At 42.5% G+C, this 14625-nt stretch overlaps 1 protein-coding gene across 1 annotated transcript in view; it reads left to right on the top strand.

Annotated features, from left to right (window-relative positions):
- ADGRD1 (adhesion G protein-coupled receptor D1) overlaps nucleotides 1-14625 on the top strand; it is a 250026-nt gene that overhangs the window by 31198 nt on the left and 204203 nt on the right. Inside the window, exons 8-13 of the mRNA XM_074972786.1 lie at nucleotides 3073-3137; nucleotides 4203-4358; nucleotides 7178-7237; nucleotides 9991-10108; nucleotides 11802-11912; nucleotides 14033-14108. Of these exons, the coding sequence (XP_074828887.1) occupies nucleotides 3073-3137; nucleotides 4203-4358; nucleotides 7178-7237; nucleotides 9991-10108; nucleotides 11802-11912; nucleotides 14033-14108 (586 nt within the window). The remainder of the gene's footprint in view (nucleotides 1-3072; nucleotides 3138-4202; nucleotides 4359-7177; nucleotides 7238-9990; nucleotides 10109-11801; nucleotides 11913-14032; nucleotides 14109-14625) is intronic.

The raw sequence follows: 14625 nt of genomic DNA, 5'->3' as shown, positions 1-14625 counted from the left end.
TTTATTCTTTTGCATAGAGACTGTCCAGTTTGGCCAATGTACATGGCAGAGGGGCATTGCTGGCACATGATGGCATATATCACATTGGTCGATGTGCAGGTGAACGAGCCCCTGATGGCGTGGCTAATGTGATTAGGTCCTATGATGGTGTCACTTGAATAAATATGTGGACAGAGTTGGCATCGGGCGTTGTTGCAAGGATAGGTTCCTGGGTTAGTGTTTTTGTTGTCTGGTATGTGGTTGCTGGAGAGTATTTGCTTCAGGGTGGGGGGCTGTCTGTAAGCGAGAACTGGTCTGTCTCTCAAGATCTGTGAGAGTGAGGGATCATTTTTCAGGATAGGTTGTAAATCTTTGATGATGCGCTGGAGAGGTTTTAGTTGGGTGCTGAAGGTGACGGCTAGTGGCGTTCTGTTATTTTCTTCGTTGGGCCTGTCCTGTAGTAGGAGACTTCTGGGTACTCTTCTGGCTCTGTCAATCTGTTTTTTCACTTCAGCAGGTGGGTACTGTAGTTTTAAGAATGCTTGATAGAGATCTTGTAGGTGTTTGTCTCTGTCTGAGGGATTGGAGCAAATGCGGTTGTATCTTAGAGCTTGGCTGTAGACAATGGATGGTGTGGTGTGTCCTGGATGGAAGCTGGAGGCATGTAGGTAAGTATAGCGGTCAGTAGGTTTCTGGTACAGGGTACAGTTAGCATCCCCTCAAGTCCCCCACCTGCCTCCATGTACCATTCCAAATAGAGGTTGGAGCTTGGAAAGACTTTGCCGGGGATGTTCCCATGGTTGCAGTATGCAAAGTGTTAGTCTCATATTATTTGCTCCTAATTTTGCATTCTTTGGCTTAAATTTGAAAACCATGTGAGAAATTCAACCCTGCACCTAATATTGCAATAATGCTTACAATAGCTAGTCACAGACATTACCTATATTTTTGAAGAGTTACACAGGGTTTTAACTGTGAGAGATGCCCCCGCCCCCACCCCTGCTGATGTTCTGAGAAGAGACATGGATGCATCCCTAAGTGCTGCTTTGCAACTTTAGAAGTTTGCGCTATGTTTCAAACTCTTGTGACTTTTTAAAAATAAATTCCAAGTCTCACAATATTTAATGGTTTTTTCTCCTTAAATCCCCAGTTCCTGATGATATGTGAGAATCTTGCCTTTCATTTAGAAAACAAAAGCAAGTTTCTAGTTCTCATGGTTACAGAGAAAAGTTTGACAAAAGTGCACCCTAAAGGCTCAGAAACTGGAAGGCAAAAAAAGACCCCAAATGTATTATTTTTATTTTTTTAAGAAACCTTGGGTTTTTTTTTTTTTGTTAAGCCAATTCCATTATATTTAGAGGCCTGGCTCATGATTTTTGAACACTTGTGGTGGCCATTACTGAGTATGCTTCTTTCTCATGGCTCTTTTCTCTAGCATGGATAGAACCCAGTGGATTAATCAGGCATTTTTATAGGCCATGAATCTCACTTTTTTTTTCCTCCTTTTTTCTTTCTCTCTTTTTTTTTTTTTTTTTTTAATTCCCACAAGTGTTGATGTCCATGCAAGTTGATTGGTGAAATTGTGACACGATCCCTAGAAATGCCAGTGGTTGTTGATAATGGCAGGCTATATAATGAGCCAAAGTTATCCTTGGTGTAAATTCAGTGACCTCAGTGGAGTTTCACTAGAACAAAATTAGGCTAACTTTATTGAAAGCTTAATTAGAAAACCCACTTTTAAAAAAATTGAATGAATAGCTATGCTATTTTAGATAACAAATACCACTAATATCTGACGATTCTGCCCAAATACCAAAATAATGAGCATGATTAAATTCTAAGAGAGAAAGTTTTACTTTTCTGGTCACAAATGATCCATAAATCCTGACAGATGCAGAGGAATCAATACGTTTAACACTGGAACTGCTGGAGGGCATCCAAAAATCTAGTTTATACTTTTTATCTAAGTAAATCATTTATGACATACTTGTATAGTAACCTTCACTGATGCAGTAGCAGTGAGTGATATTTATTGGTAAAGCCAGGCTGACTAAAAGCAGCTTTCTGTGTTGCTTGAAGTCAACTCAAATAGCTAATGGAGACATTATCTGCAATGGTGCTCAGACTTCTTGCAGATGCCATATTTTAAGTGCAAACTGGAATGTCAGTTGGTTTGAGGCTTTATACTCACTAGCTTTTGTTCAAGACTCGCATGCTTGCTCATCAATAGCTGCCATCCGTTTGTTACGCTCTTTTTTTCTGACTTTGGGTAATATCCTGGTCCCATTGACTTCAGTAGGAACTTTTATTGATTTCTGTTGGGCTAGGGACTTCACCGTTTGCCTAGCTCTCAAAGATTTTTGTTCCTGAAGAGCCATCCATTGATTTGTTTTTAGTGTTTCAATGCTCTGGACGGAATGTTCCTATTACCACCCCATCAAGAAATTTAGGCTCAAAATATAAATTCATTCTTTCTTTGTATTACGTTACGTTATTACCTAGAGGCCCCAACTCAGATTGGACCTCATTGTGTTAGGTGCTGTACATACACCTAATAAGAGACAATCCCTGTTGTGAAGAGCTTCCAATCTAAATAGAAAAGATAGACAAAGTGTGGAAGAAAGGAGGTAGTACTATGTGGAATACTGAGGCACAATTTACTTAAGTCTCATTGATTCGCTGTGGCAGAGCTGGGAATTGAACTTGGATTTCCTGTCTCCTTATCCACAAGGCCAACCTTCTTCTCTTTGTATAGATGTTTCCATGGATTTAAAATTTCATTGAAATCAGTTTTTTGTTTTAAATTTAAAAACACTCCCCTTGCAGTGTTGGAAATCCAGCCAAAACAGCGTTGGCTAGTGTATAAGGACTGGAAAGTAAAACTGACTAGAAACAGGAAATGAAACTGATTAATACACCAGTCTAGTTTCAATATTGGGACTCGGGAAAATGCAAAACAAATTGCATAGTCTTGGCTTGAATTTCTCAGAATTACATTGTGAATGTTTCTCACAGATCTTTTTTGTTTTAGTTTTTAAAAATATATTTATTGCAGGAAACTTTTTTTTTTAAATTATAATTTCTTTTTCCTAGGCAAGCAACTTTTGCTTTCTTCAACACCTCTGTGGCCCATTATGACAACCACTACAAATCCCATGGTAGGAGAGTCGTCCTAACTCCTTTTCTTTAACGTCAACAATAACTTCCCTTCTCAATCCTGTTTTGCTTTCTTGATATCAAAATGTATGTGTATTACAGAGAGGTAGCAGCCTTTCCATGGTTTAGGTAAGATTCGGTTTTCATTTTCATTTTACTCCCCTTATAACTCATTAGAGGTATCAGAGAAAGGGGAGGGATTTTTTTTTAAGTGATTTATTAACAGACTATTAGAGCTGGTTTAGAGGGTCAAAGGGAAGAAATCCCTCTTCTGCTGTCTCTTTTTCAAAACTTTGTGAACATTTAAATTTTGGAAATAGTTTAAAAAAGAATGGGGAAAATCATGAAAATATGGCTAAATGTTTTTTTTCCCTTTTTTTAAAAAAAATGGAATGTGAAACATTTAACCGGATTTACAACAGAACTTTTTCTTTCATCTGTTTAAGAGGTATTTGTATTAAATAGATGTTTTAAAATAAATACCAAAGTGTTTTATATAGTCTAAACAAAAATAAGTTCCCTTTTCAACCTGGCTGTATGATGTTGAAATCCTATTCCTTTTCTTCTTGTTCATAGAGCCTTTCAGGAAACCAGGGTAGACAGGACCTGAATTTCTAATGAAACGAATAAGCAGACAACAAATTTCAGCAGCATTTATTAGTTTCATGTCTTTTCTAGCTTTGTTACAGTGTGTGTGTGAATATCATAATGTATGTGCGTGCTATACTAATCTATTTATCTTCATTTGCTTATGGTCTGTTGTTCATAATCAGAGCCTTACAATTTACTCTGCCTCAGGCTACTGAAAGGGAGTCTCGGACCAGACTTTGAGTTATCTCCTGTGCAGGAAGAGACTGGATTAAGCAGTAAACCGTTTCTCCCTTTCTCTGGCTTTACTGCTAGAGAGGCACATCAGATCAGTCCTGGAGATGCATTGCTTGCGTAACATGTAAGGATTTGGAGGGAATTAGGCCCCAAATTGCTGCTTGACTTTTGTGTAGTTAAGTATGGAAATAATGGCTGGTTACCAAGACATGCAGTGGTGAGACAATGTTGTTGTCTTTTAGCTCTCCACAGATGCCTATCATCCTATCATAACTAAACTGACTGAGGAGAGGGGAAACTTCCAGTACCGAGGGGACCTGCTCCGCTACCTGAAAAACATGTCACTCAGTTTACCCAACAAATCCCTGTTGGAGAATACTGCCTTTAACCTGACAGAGGTCAGTTACTTTCAGTTTTTAGGGTGATGCCAAATGATCTTGTTTTTACTTCACATGCTGGAATGTAAAATGCAGCTTTGAAAGATTTTGTTGATCATAAAATATAAATATTAAAAAACACCCAAGACAACTATTTTAATCAGTAGCAAAAGGTCAGCTGTCACTGGAAAAGACAAGTTTAATTACAGAGCTCATCAACTTGTTAAGATGTCATTTAATATTCGCACAAAATGGTAGCATCCCCAGGCATCATGGTTCTGGGTTAAATATACATTTTTAGTTAGACGGATGACTGAGAAGGAGACAATCACTTCTTATGAAAATCTTTTCTGCTATGTTCAAAATGTAGGAATTCTGGAATGATGATAATCCTGAAAAAATTTCATTGTCTTTCTTGTGTACTCTAATTTATCAAAATCCAGCCTCGATCCTGCAGTCCTCAATCAGGCAAATTTCCCACTGAAATTGGTGGAATGCAGGATCAGGTCCATAGTCCAACTGAAAGATTTACTCTGTTTGTTCTTTGTAGATTATTTTAAACATTACATGCAGTCTGAACTAATTGAGGACAAGAGGTCACTTCCTACTAACATGACTCCAGCCTCATTTGGAATGATGGGCAGCTAATTCCCTGATTTCAGCAAGCTAGAAAGCCATTATTACAGTAATCAGTGCTGGTCTTACCAGTGATTGTTTCTCTATCCCCATGGGTAATACCAGGGGGACGAGGATTATTTGGTCAGACAAAAGGCATAATAAACAAAATGTTTCTGAAAAAACTGGGCAGAGACTGATAGTTTCATGTAATGGATTGGAAAATATTAAGGCTCGGTGTGTGTGGATCACCAATGAATACTGAGCAGAAATCCTTCTGAAAGGCCTCATTATGTGCCGTTCTTTGTTTCACTGAAAATTTGGGATTGGAGCTAATTTGAAAACTGCCATTCATTCTCTGCGGTGTCACATAGTCTCATTTGCCATGTTATTGCTCATTCATGCTATCCCGCGGTACGTTGTGCGGCATGGAAAGTGGTATGCAGACCGAAACAAGGCATGTGATAATCTGTAGCAAAGCTGCTTTGGGAATTATAGGGCAGAGTCCTAATCGTATGTGGTGGACTTTGCCATTCACCTGATTGATTGGGTTAGGTCTTTTGTTTGTCTGTAGCTAATTCCCAGAGATACAGCCACTGAGTGTGCATATCATTTTCTGTCAAGGATGTAACTTGGGGCCAGTTGTCTCAGAGCTAGTAGTCATATGCCTTGCAGGATAAAGGATTGCGAGTTAAGTGCTATGCAATAAACTTTCTGATTACAGCCACGCGTATAATGCATTAGTTCTGACAAACTCTGTTCATGTGCAGTTCTAATCTATCTTAGCCCAGCTCACTGTGAGTCCAGGGTGTAGGAGGAGGCCAAACATGGCTGCGCCAAGGATCTGATGCTCTGGGAGTCCTCCCATTTCTCTCGCCTCGCCCCCCCCCGCACTCTCAGTGGCCTAAGATAGCCTCTGTGAAACAGCTTTGCTGCATTCTGTGGCCTGGAAAAGCATTCCTCTCTCCATCCTTCTGGCATCTGACTTAGCAGTGCAGGTTGTGTACTGGGCCCAGGCTTCCATTTATACCCTCAGGCTGAAATTCTAGACTCAGTTTCCTCAAAGGAGCAGGACGGTTCTTGCAGCCACGGGGAAAGAGGGGCCTCCTGATCCTGGGCTGCTCTGGAGGATGGAGATGCCCCTAACTTAGGCAGCCTTGGGGGGCTTGTCTGAGTCATAGAATAATTGAATCATAGAAATGCAGGGCTGGAAGGGACCGCAAGAAGTCATCTAGTCCACCCCGCCGCGCTGTGGACCAAGTAAGCCGAGACTATCCCTGACAGGTTTTTGTCCAACCTGTTCTTAAAAACCCCCAGTGATGGGCATTCCACAACCTCCTTTGGAAGCCTGTTCCAGAGCTTAACTACTCAGAGGACAGCCTTATGAATGTCTTCCATGGTGTTTGCACCAGGGGAATCCTTGCCCAGTCAGAACCAGGGCTTTGAGGGCCCTTTTACACGATGTAAGATAAGATGGACTGGGAGAGGGATCTCACCTTTGATCCTGAAGTCCTTACACATGCATAACACCCACTTAAATCAGTGAGAAAATTTGGTGTGCACTGTGATTTCTAGATCAGTGTGGTCTCGAGGTTCAGATATTCAACTGGGGATCAGGAGACCTGGGTTGTGTTCCTAGCTCTGCCACTGATGTGCTGTGTGACCCTGGGGGAGTCACTTCCCCTCTTTGTGCCTGTTTCCCCTCCCACTGTTGTATTCTCTATTTAGATTGGATGCTCTCTGAGGCAGGGACAGTCACTCACTATGTGTTTGAACTGTGACTAGCCTCATCTGGAGCCTGTAGGTGCTAGTGTAACATAGATAATAATCAGGTTAAACAAATGGTAGGAGCCAGAGTTATACTGTGTGCTTCCTAATGGCCTGCTCTGAACTATTGGGCAAACATGCCCATTTCCACATGGGTTTAGTTGGCTTCACTGGCAGAGTAATTTCAAGCTCCACTCAATTCCAGTGTTTTCAGTGGCCTAGCTGGGGTGTAATAGATGTAATATAGGAGATAAACTATTACCTTTAAAATATTACCATACAAAAGATAATGAGTGAACTTCCAAGCAGGGAAGTGACTTCCATGAAAATGTGTCTGTCATTGTAAAATGAATCTTGGAACTCTTAATGGAAATCTACCTTGAATGTTTACCAGGGGATGTAGTGGATAAATCAGTAATCTGAAACTAATCAGATAATGTGGTCCTATTTATCTATAGGCTTTCTTGAAAGCTGTTGAAGATTTTCTTTTTTTACCCAGCTTGACTGGCATATTGGAGGTAAGACACATGTTTTAAGTTTGCAGATTAAATTCAGGTGCATATTGGACAGTAATAACATTGGTTGCATCCATTATCCTTCAGCTTTGGGTTTCCAGCAGTACGCTCTCATCTCTGCATCCAAAGTAAAGATAGCAAATGTTAATTTTGTAATGGTTTGTTGAGAGTTAAAATAAGATAACTTCTGTGTTACTGCTCTGAGATATTTCATAAGGACTGGCGAAAAAGTATAAAAAATGAGGTTTGCAAAGGAATGGGCAATGTCAGTGAAACAGGTATTTAACAAAGGTAATTTTTACATGGAATGTAGCCTACTTGGCAGTTTCTTCTTGAAAGTGGCCATGTAAAAGAATTAACACATCCCCTGTATCTGGATATTTATAGGACTTTTTTAAAGCATTTGCTTTTTTTTTCCCCCCCTCTCTCATTTTAAATTATATCTTGTGCCTGGGAAGCCATGTCCATATTTACAGAATGGATACCGCACAGGCAACAGTGCTTCCCGATTAACACTCTGGGAAAGATCACATTTGAACTCGGAGCTGAGAGGATACTTTCGTCGTCATTCCTGTGCAGTGCTTGCTCTCAGCTTTCCTTTTAGTTACACTGGAGTAAACCAATTCACTGGTGGTGTTCTGGATTTACACCAACGAAAGTGAGAACAGAATTTCACCTATGTGTGTCTGAACAGCTCTGTTAGCTCAGTTTCTCCTTCTGTGTATCTTGTTGCTGTGATGTCATAAACCAGTACTATGACATCACTGTACATTGAAATGGAAATGATTGTAGTGTGTAACAAGTTCAGTATTATGGACAGAGCTTCAGCTAATGTAAATCAGCAGAGCTCCATTGATTCTGGCTATGTATAAGCTGAGAATCTGGCCACATGACTTTATTGAAATGTTAAGGGCCCACTCCTTCAGTCCTTGTTCATGTGTATCATCACATGAGTAAAGACTCTTCACCGGATTAAGAGGGTGCAGGATCTGACCTGTGGGTGTCGTTCTGTGCAGAGGGGTGCAAATGGGAAGTGCTCCGGAGTTTCTTAAGGTTTGTCAGGATCAAGTTTTAAGGAGCAAAGAATGTGGGATTGGACCTTAAAAAGGGAGGAGAAGTGGATGGGCCGTGACAAATCACACTGTAGTTGAATCATAAATGCCTTTGGTGAAAGATGTGGAACGCCAATGAATTTAAGTTCTTAGTCTGAAACTTGGCAGCTTTCTCCAACATGAAAGCGAGAAATACCCAAATGGACTTAATGTTTTAAAAACTATATACTCACTCGGAGATATTGTATACCAAGCTTCAGCCTGGAAGGATGCTTTCCAGCCAAAATACATACCCCTTTAAAATGTGTTTTTGTTAGGGGAGTGCTGATGTAACTCTAATGATGGCCAGGATATACTTAAACTCCTGATCTGATGATGATGAGGATATCTACTTGTTGACTTAGACACCAGTTTCTGCCAGTCTTGATGTATGGAAACAAGCATTTAAATCATTCCCCAAATAACTTCTTTAATGCAAGGCTTGATCATGCTTGCTGGTGAACATCATCCATTCAACTGATGGCAATGGGAGTCAAGGTCCATTCAGCACTGTGGCGGGTTTTGTACCTCATAAACCCCTTTGATTCCGGGGGGAGCGAGGTTAACCCAGCCTCCTGGTTTCAATGCCAGTTCTACCACCTCCCTGGTAGTCAGGGGTGTATGGCCCAATGGCCAGAGTCCCTCTAAATCTTCTTCCCCTGGTGGGATAGCGCGGCCTAGCGGCTGGAGTCCCTATAGTGCACTCCTAAAGCAGTGTAGCACAATGGCCAGTGTCTCCCAAAACTCTCTTCCCCTGGTGGGATACCGTGGCCTAGCAGCTGGAGTGTCTCTAGTGCGCTCCTAAAGCAGCGTGGCCTGAGGGCCAGAGTCCTTCTAAGTCCTCTTCCCCTCATAGGATAGTGCAGCCCAGCGGCTGGAGTTCATCAACCTCCTTTGAGGTAAGAGAGGGGTCGGTGAACTGTGTCATCACAAAAAAGGGGGGGGAGGCTTAGAGCCCCCAGTAGGGGAGCCTGGGCCCACCCGCCTTCACTGGGCTGCAACCCAGGGCCCTGTTATTGACAGCGTGATCCGCCCTGGGTCAGCGGGGAATCCTACCGCAACACGCTGCCCTCAGAGTGGCGGGAGATACCACTTCCTTCCCTTTCCTGGGTCACTTCCTACCAGTTCTCCAAACGTAGCAGTCCCTGTGGCATCAGGGTCTTCAGGTTCCTCAGCCCCCAGAGCTCCCTGGGGTTCCCGCAGCTGCCAGTCTCTCGTCCCACTTCCTGGCCCCTTGGCTTCCTCCTGTACAAGTCACCACTGCTCCTGGGTTGGAGCCTCCGCTGGACGTTGTCCTTCCTCAGCCGCCAGCCCTGACTGAGAAGCTCTGCAGGCTTTTATACTTGACTCCCTGTTGGAGCATGCCTAGCAGAGCCTCAGGGGCGTGGCTTCCTCCACCAGCAGGGAAGGGTTAACCCTCTCAGTCCCAGTGCGGGCCCAGTCTGCACTGTCCTGCCCTGTCACAGGCACCAATCAGGAGATTCTCGGTACTTCGCAGGATCAGGCTCTGAGTGATATTAAATCATGCAGTATTTTTACTTTGTGTGGTCCTGAGAAGGGGAAATACGATGTCATTAACAGAAGCTGGGCACACTTACGTGATCAATAGAAACAGGATTTTAGACCAGCGCTTTGCTTTATTATTGAGATGCCTTCCTTTTTCAGACTGCTCCCGTGATTGGAGGTTTAATTGAAACAATTGACAATGTGATGGTGCACATGGCCTGCAATCTGGGAGGAAACCCATTCGTTGTAACCGTTGAGGGCTCATCAACTGTAGCAGGTAGGGTGGAACAGCAGCATTCAGAATATGTCTACACTGCAATAAAAACCCCACAGCACTGAATCTCAGAGCCTGGGTCAGCTTGGGCTGCGGGGCTAAAAAATTGCAGTGTAAGTGTTCAGGCTGGAACTGGAGCTCTGAGACCCACCTCTCTTGCAGGGTCTCAGAGCCCGGGCTCCTGCTTGAGCCTGAATGACTACACTGTAATTTTATAGCCCCAGAGCGCAAGCCCGTCAGCTGACATTGGCCAGCCATGGCCATGCTGCAGGCCTTTGATTGTAGGATAAACATATCTTCAGTTGCCTTCTAAACTGGCTGATTGTAATAAATACTTCTTCACCCGCCGCTTCTAACTTTTCAGTGCTGGGAAGGAAGTTGAAATAGATTTTTTTTGTCTCTTTTAATCCAACAAATTTGAGTACATTGCAGAAAGTTGATTATACAGTTAGTTTAGAGAAAGGTAATCCTCTTGGCTCAACAATCTGGTTTACTTTTACCGTTGGCTTTTGGGGGCACTGAGTGGGTTGGGGGGAGAATGTAAATGCTCCTGTATATTGTCTCTGGATTTAGTTTAGTGATACATGAACAGTTAAAGTTCTGCCTAAGTCTTTTACGTAAGTGTCTGAAAGCTACAGAATTTAAATTTGAGGACAAGAGAATGGAAGGGTGGGACAAACTTTCATCTATCTTACACCAATTGCAAGTCCTTCATGGACTGGGCGGCTCTCTCATAATATGTATATGTACAGCATCTAACACAGTGGGGCCCTGATCTCAGTTTGCCTCCAGTTCTACAAAGAGAGCTTGATGAATAATTGATTTTTTTTTTCAGTTTGGTGGCAATTCTGAAAAATCAGGAAAATATTCAATTCTGGTTGAACTGAATTTGAATTTTTACAGAATTTTCAGTGAATCAGAAAAGTCTATTTCGTGTCTGTTCCAGAACAGGGATTTGAGTCTGGGTCTCCCACATCTTAGTGAGTGCCCTAAGCACTGGGCTAAAAGTTATAAGTGAGTGGTGGTAGGGGTGATGGCAGCAACACCAAGACCACCACCATGTCCTCCACTTCCACTTCCTGCCTGTTTTGAGAACAGCCAAAGCTACTAATGTCAAATTCACAGATAGTTGCGGGTTGATGAAAGCTGCATTTTTTTTCATTGAATAAGCTATTTGTCCAACACATTGCCCAGCTTTAGCTACAAATAATTGATTAGTTCTGGTATTCTTCCCTATTGCATTGTGAGCTACGTAAGAAAAGAGAAGTCATGAATCACATGCAAATTGTCTCTTCCACCACACTGTCCTGGTCACTGACATTTTAAAATTGAGCAGTAAGGTTCTAAAATAATGTCTTTAAAATGTCAGGGGGAAAAAAGAGAGAGGTATCAATCAATTTTTCTTACCTCAGTGCCTCATTAAGCTCAGTTTGTGCACATTGCCAAATGATCCATGGTATATTAACACCTCATATACTACTTTTTCGACTCATAAAGAAGACAGAACTTCTTGAAAGCAATTTTATTCTTTGATGGGAGTGGGGGATTACTCTTTTCCCCCTCGCCCCCAAACAGCTGGGGGTTTACAGTCAAGATTTGCAGCAGCTATTAAAAGAGCAAACTCTAGTTCTATGGTCAACTAGGTTGTAAACGTTCTTGATTTTATCATATTTTTTTCTTTTGGGTTATTGTACAGATTACTCTTTGGTCAAAATGCCTCCTCAGACTTTGAACTTGTCACACTACCGCTTCCCATCACAAGGACGGAGTTATATTTCTATCCCCAGTGAAGCTTTTCATAACAAAGGTAAGGGCAAGATTTTCAGGGAGAAGTAGAACGGTGACAGCCAATCCTGAGAAGCACTCACTCCAGAAATGCTCTTGCATGGGGACAGGGATTTTGGTTAGCTCTGCATTTTCAGCACTGTTTTAATGTTACTTCCGCTTGTTTCTAAAAACTTGAGTAATGCAGCTAGGTCACATATATTACAACCATTTAATCTTGGCACTATTTTACATCAGGGCAACTTCAATTCGTGGAGCTAATGTTTTATCTTTCTAACCACCAAAACTGGTTGTTTTCCAGGGAATTCTAATATCAAATCAAGTACTTATCTCAGTACAGTACAACCTTATTCTGCATAGCATCTTTTGTGCTAACAGTTTCCAAAAACACCTGGTGGAATTAAAGAGTAAAGTTACAGAGCTAAATAGCAGAAAAAGGAAAGAGACAGGAATACCTATACAATAGGCACTGGAGAAAAGGCAAGAAGGCAAAATTCAACTGCAGATCTAAGTTTGGATTTTAATAACCTCGAGGTCTGGGGTTGGAAAGAAGTGAGGATTTTGTTTTGGGCCAAAGACAACATGTGGCCAAATTTTTTTAAACAAGAATGACCAAAGTTAGGTTCCTACGTCCTGCCTCCAGCTGTGCCAGCAGAGCAGTGGCCCAGCACTCTTGCCTTACCCACTAGCACCCTAACTTTTTAAAACTAATTTTGAGGCAGCAATGTGCAAAATCTCCCCCCCCCCTTACTTCAGGGACTGAAATTTCAGCTGCTTTGTTCACCTGGGTTCAGTGGTACCACTTGCCAAGCCCCTTCCCTCTGTTTGTTGCCCACTTCCTCCGTCATGGCAGAGTAGAAGAAATGGAGCAAGCTGAAGGTGTGTTACAACCAGACTTAATCCAAAGCTCATTGAAGTCACTTTTCATTAATTTCTGTGGGGTTTGGATCAGGCCCTTAGCAAGGAGAATGCTCATCAGTTCCTCAGAAGGGGACCTCTGCCAGGATTGTTTCAGGGAAAAGGGCTCAGAGTCTGGGTGGCATGTTGGGACCTTAGCAAACCTTGCACCATCTGGGATTCCTCCAGAGACTCTTCTGCAAGGGCAGGTTGGTCCTCTTCAATACCGTGTACAAAATTAGTTACTTTACATAGCAGAGTAGTTACTGAAGTATTTCCCCACCACATGTGAGTTACCTGATTTATGATGACAGCTTTGCTTCCTTGCACTGGCAGGGAGCTCATGCTTGCGATTTCTCTGCGAGTTCTGAGAAGCTTGAATTATTGAGAACACAAGGTAATTTGAAATAACAAAAATACCACACAAAAGGACCTTTCCCCATCCCACTTACAGCTTCTCCCACCATGTGGCATTTTCTTATGGGACATTATTGTGTCCACTGGTTTGGACTGAATCCAAACTGTAAGACCTTTAACTTGCATCTTCCAGGGAGTTAGTTAGAAACTATCTAAAATCTTATTAATGGCATTTTCAACTAACAGGCCACATTGCTAGGCTGTTCACATGAGCTAGCCTTTAAAATTTATTATTCCACTTTAAGTGACTGACATTCTAAATACTTGGAACCCATCAGACTAAGACCATAAAGGATGCTTGCATGGTTGACACTTGTAAGATGGGCATCTGTCTTTTCACTTAAGTGTTGGAGAAGCTGTAAATACTTCATATGCAGACAGCAAACAAAGAATAGAAACAAAAACTACACATCTGCGTTTATGAGCTTCTTAAGATGCCAGTGAATGTTGCTAGTAGTCAAGAAGTCCTTCTGATTATTCTAAGCATCCTGGATGCCCTGGTATGTCACATGGCCACTCTTAGCTGGCTTTTGTTCTGACATGACTTTATAATGGATGAATGATTAATTTAACAGTTTAACTCTATACTTTCATGGTGAGTGGATGTCAGGCTTTCTTTCATTATGTTCCAAACATTGCACAGCAGCCTGCAGATTGCCTTCTAATTTCTTTATGGGAGCAATTGGAATTCCCATTAAAACAAAGGTGTGAAGGTTTGCAGAAGTCAGGATTCTAAATCAACATGGAGTTTCATACCTAGGTGAGGAAAGTGTCTCCCTCAGGATTGTCACACTGAAGTATAATCTCTCCTGTCAACTTTGTTCACAGTTTGGGTTACCATTGTGGGCCTTCTTTACCATAACATGCACCGTTTCTTCCAGGACATCAACCCTATGGACACCAAGTAAGTATATTACACAGTGGTGTCCTTCAGAAACACCTGGGGGTGGGGAGGAGGGTGAAGTTGTGTCAGCATGGCTCTTCCGCCTCCCTGCTGAGGCTGCTTGAGGGGGGTGGGGGTGGGGTTAGTGAGTTGGCCCCATCCTGGAGGAGGGCGGGGAGGTGGTGGGGGGGAAGGGTGGAGGCAGGCAGGGGAGTGTGCCTCATCTGCGGCTGGCCCAGGGCAGGGACTGGGACCCAGCTTGCTCTGCACTCAACTCCAGCTCAGGCGACTGCTGCTGCTTCCTATCCAGCTGGTGGAGAGAGAGAGGGCGGTAACCGTCCCCCTGCCCCATAGCGAATGATACTCCCGATCTTGAACTGCTGTAATAGTGTTATGATGGCCTCAGTGGGATACTAAGTACACACTGGCACAATTGTTTTTTACAACTGGTGCATCAGACATCATGGGCCTGGACGCTGCTCCCATGGGAGTTTAGCCATTGACTTTAGCGGCAGTGGAATGAAGCCCTTTGTTAGAG

Source organism: Natator depressus, chromosome 15 (genome assembly GCF_965152275.1).
Source record: "Natator depressus isolate rNatDep1 chromosome 15, rNatDep2.hap1, whole genome shotgun sequence".
In the NCBI taxonomy this organism is placed as follows: Eukaryota; Metazoa; Chordata; order Testudines; family Cheloniidae; genus Natator; species Natator depressus.
The sequence above is the reverse complement of the archived record's forward strand: the minus strand, read 5'-3'. Positions and strand labels throughout refer to the sequence as shown.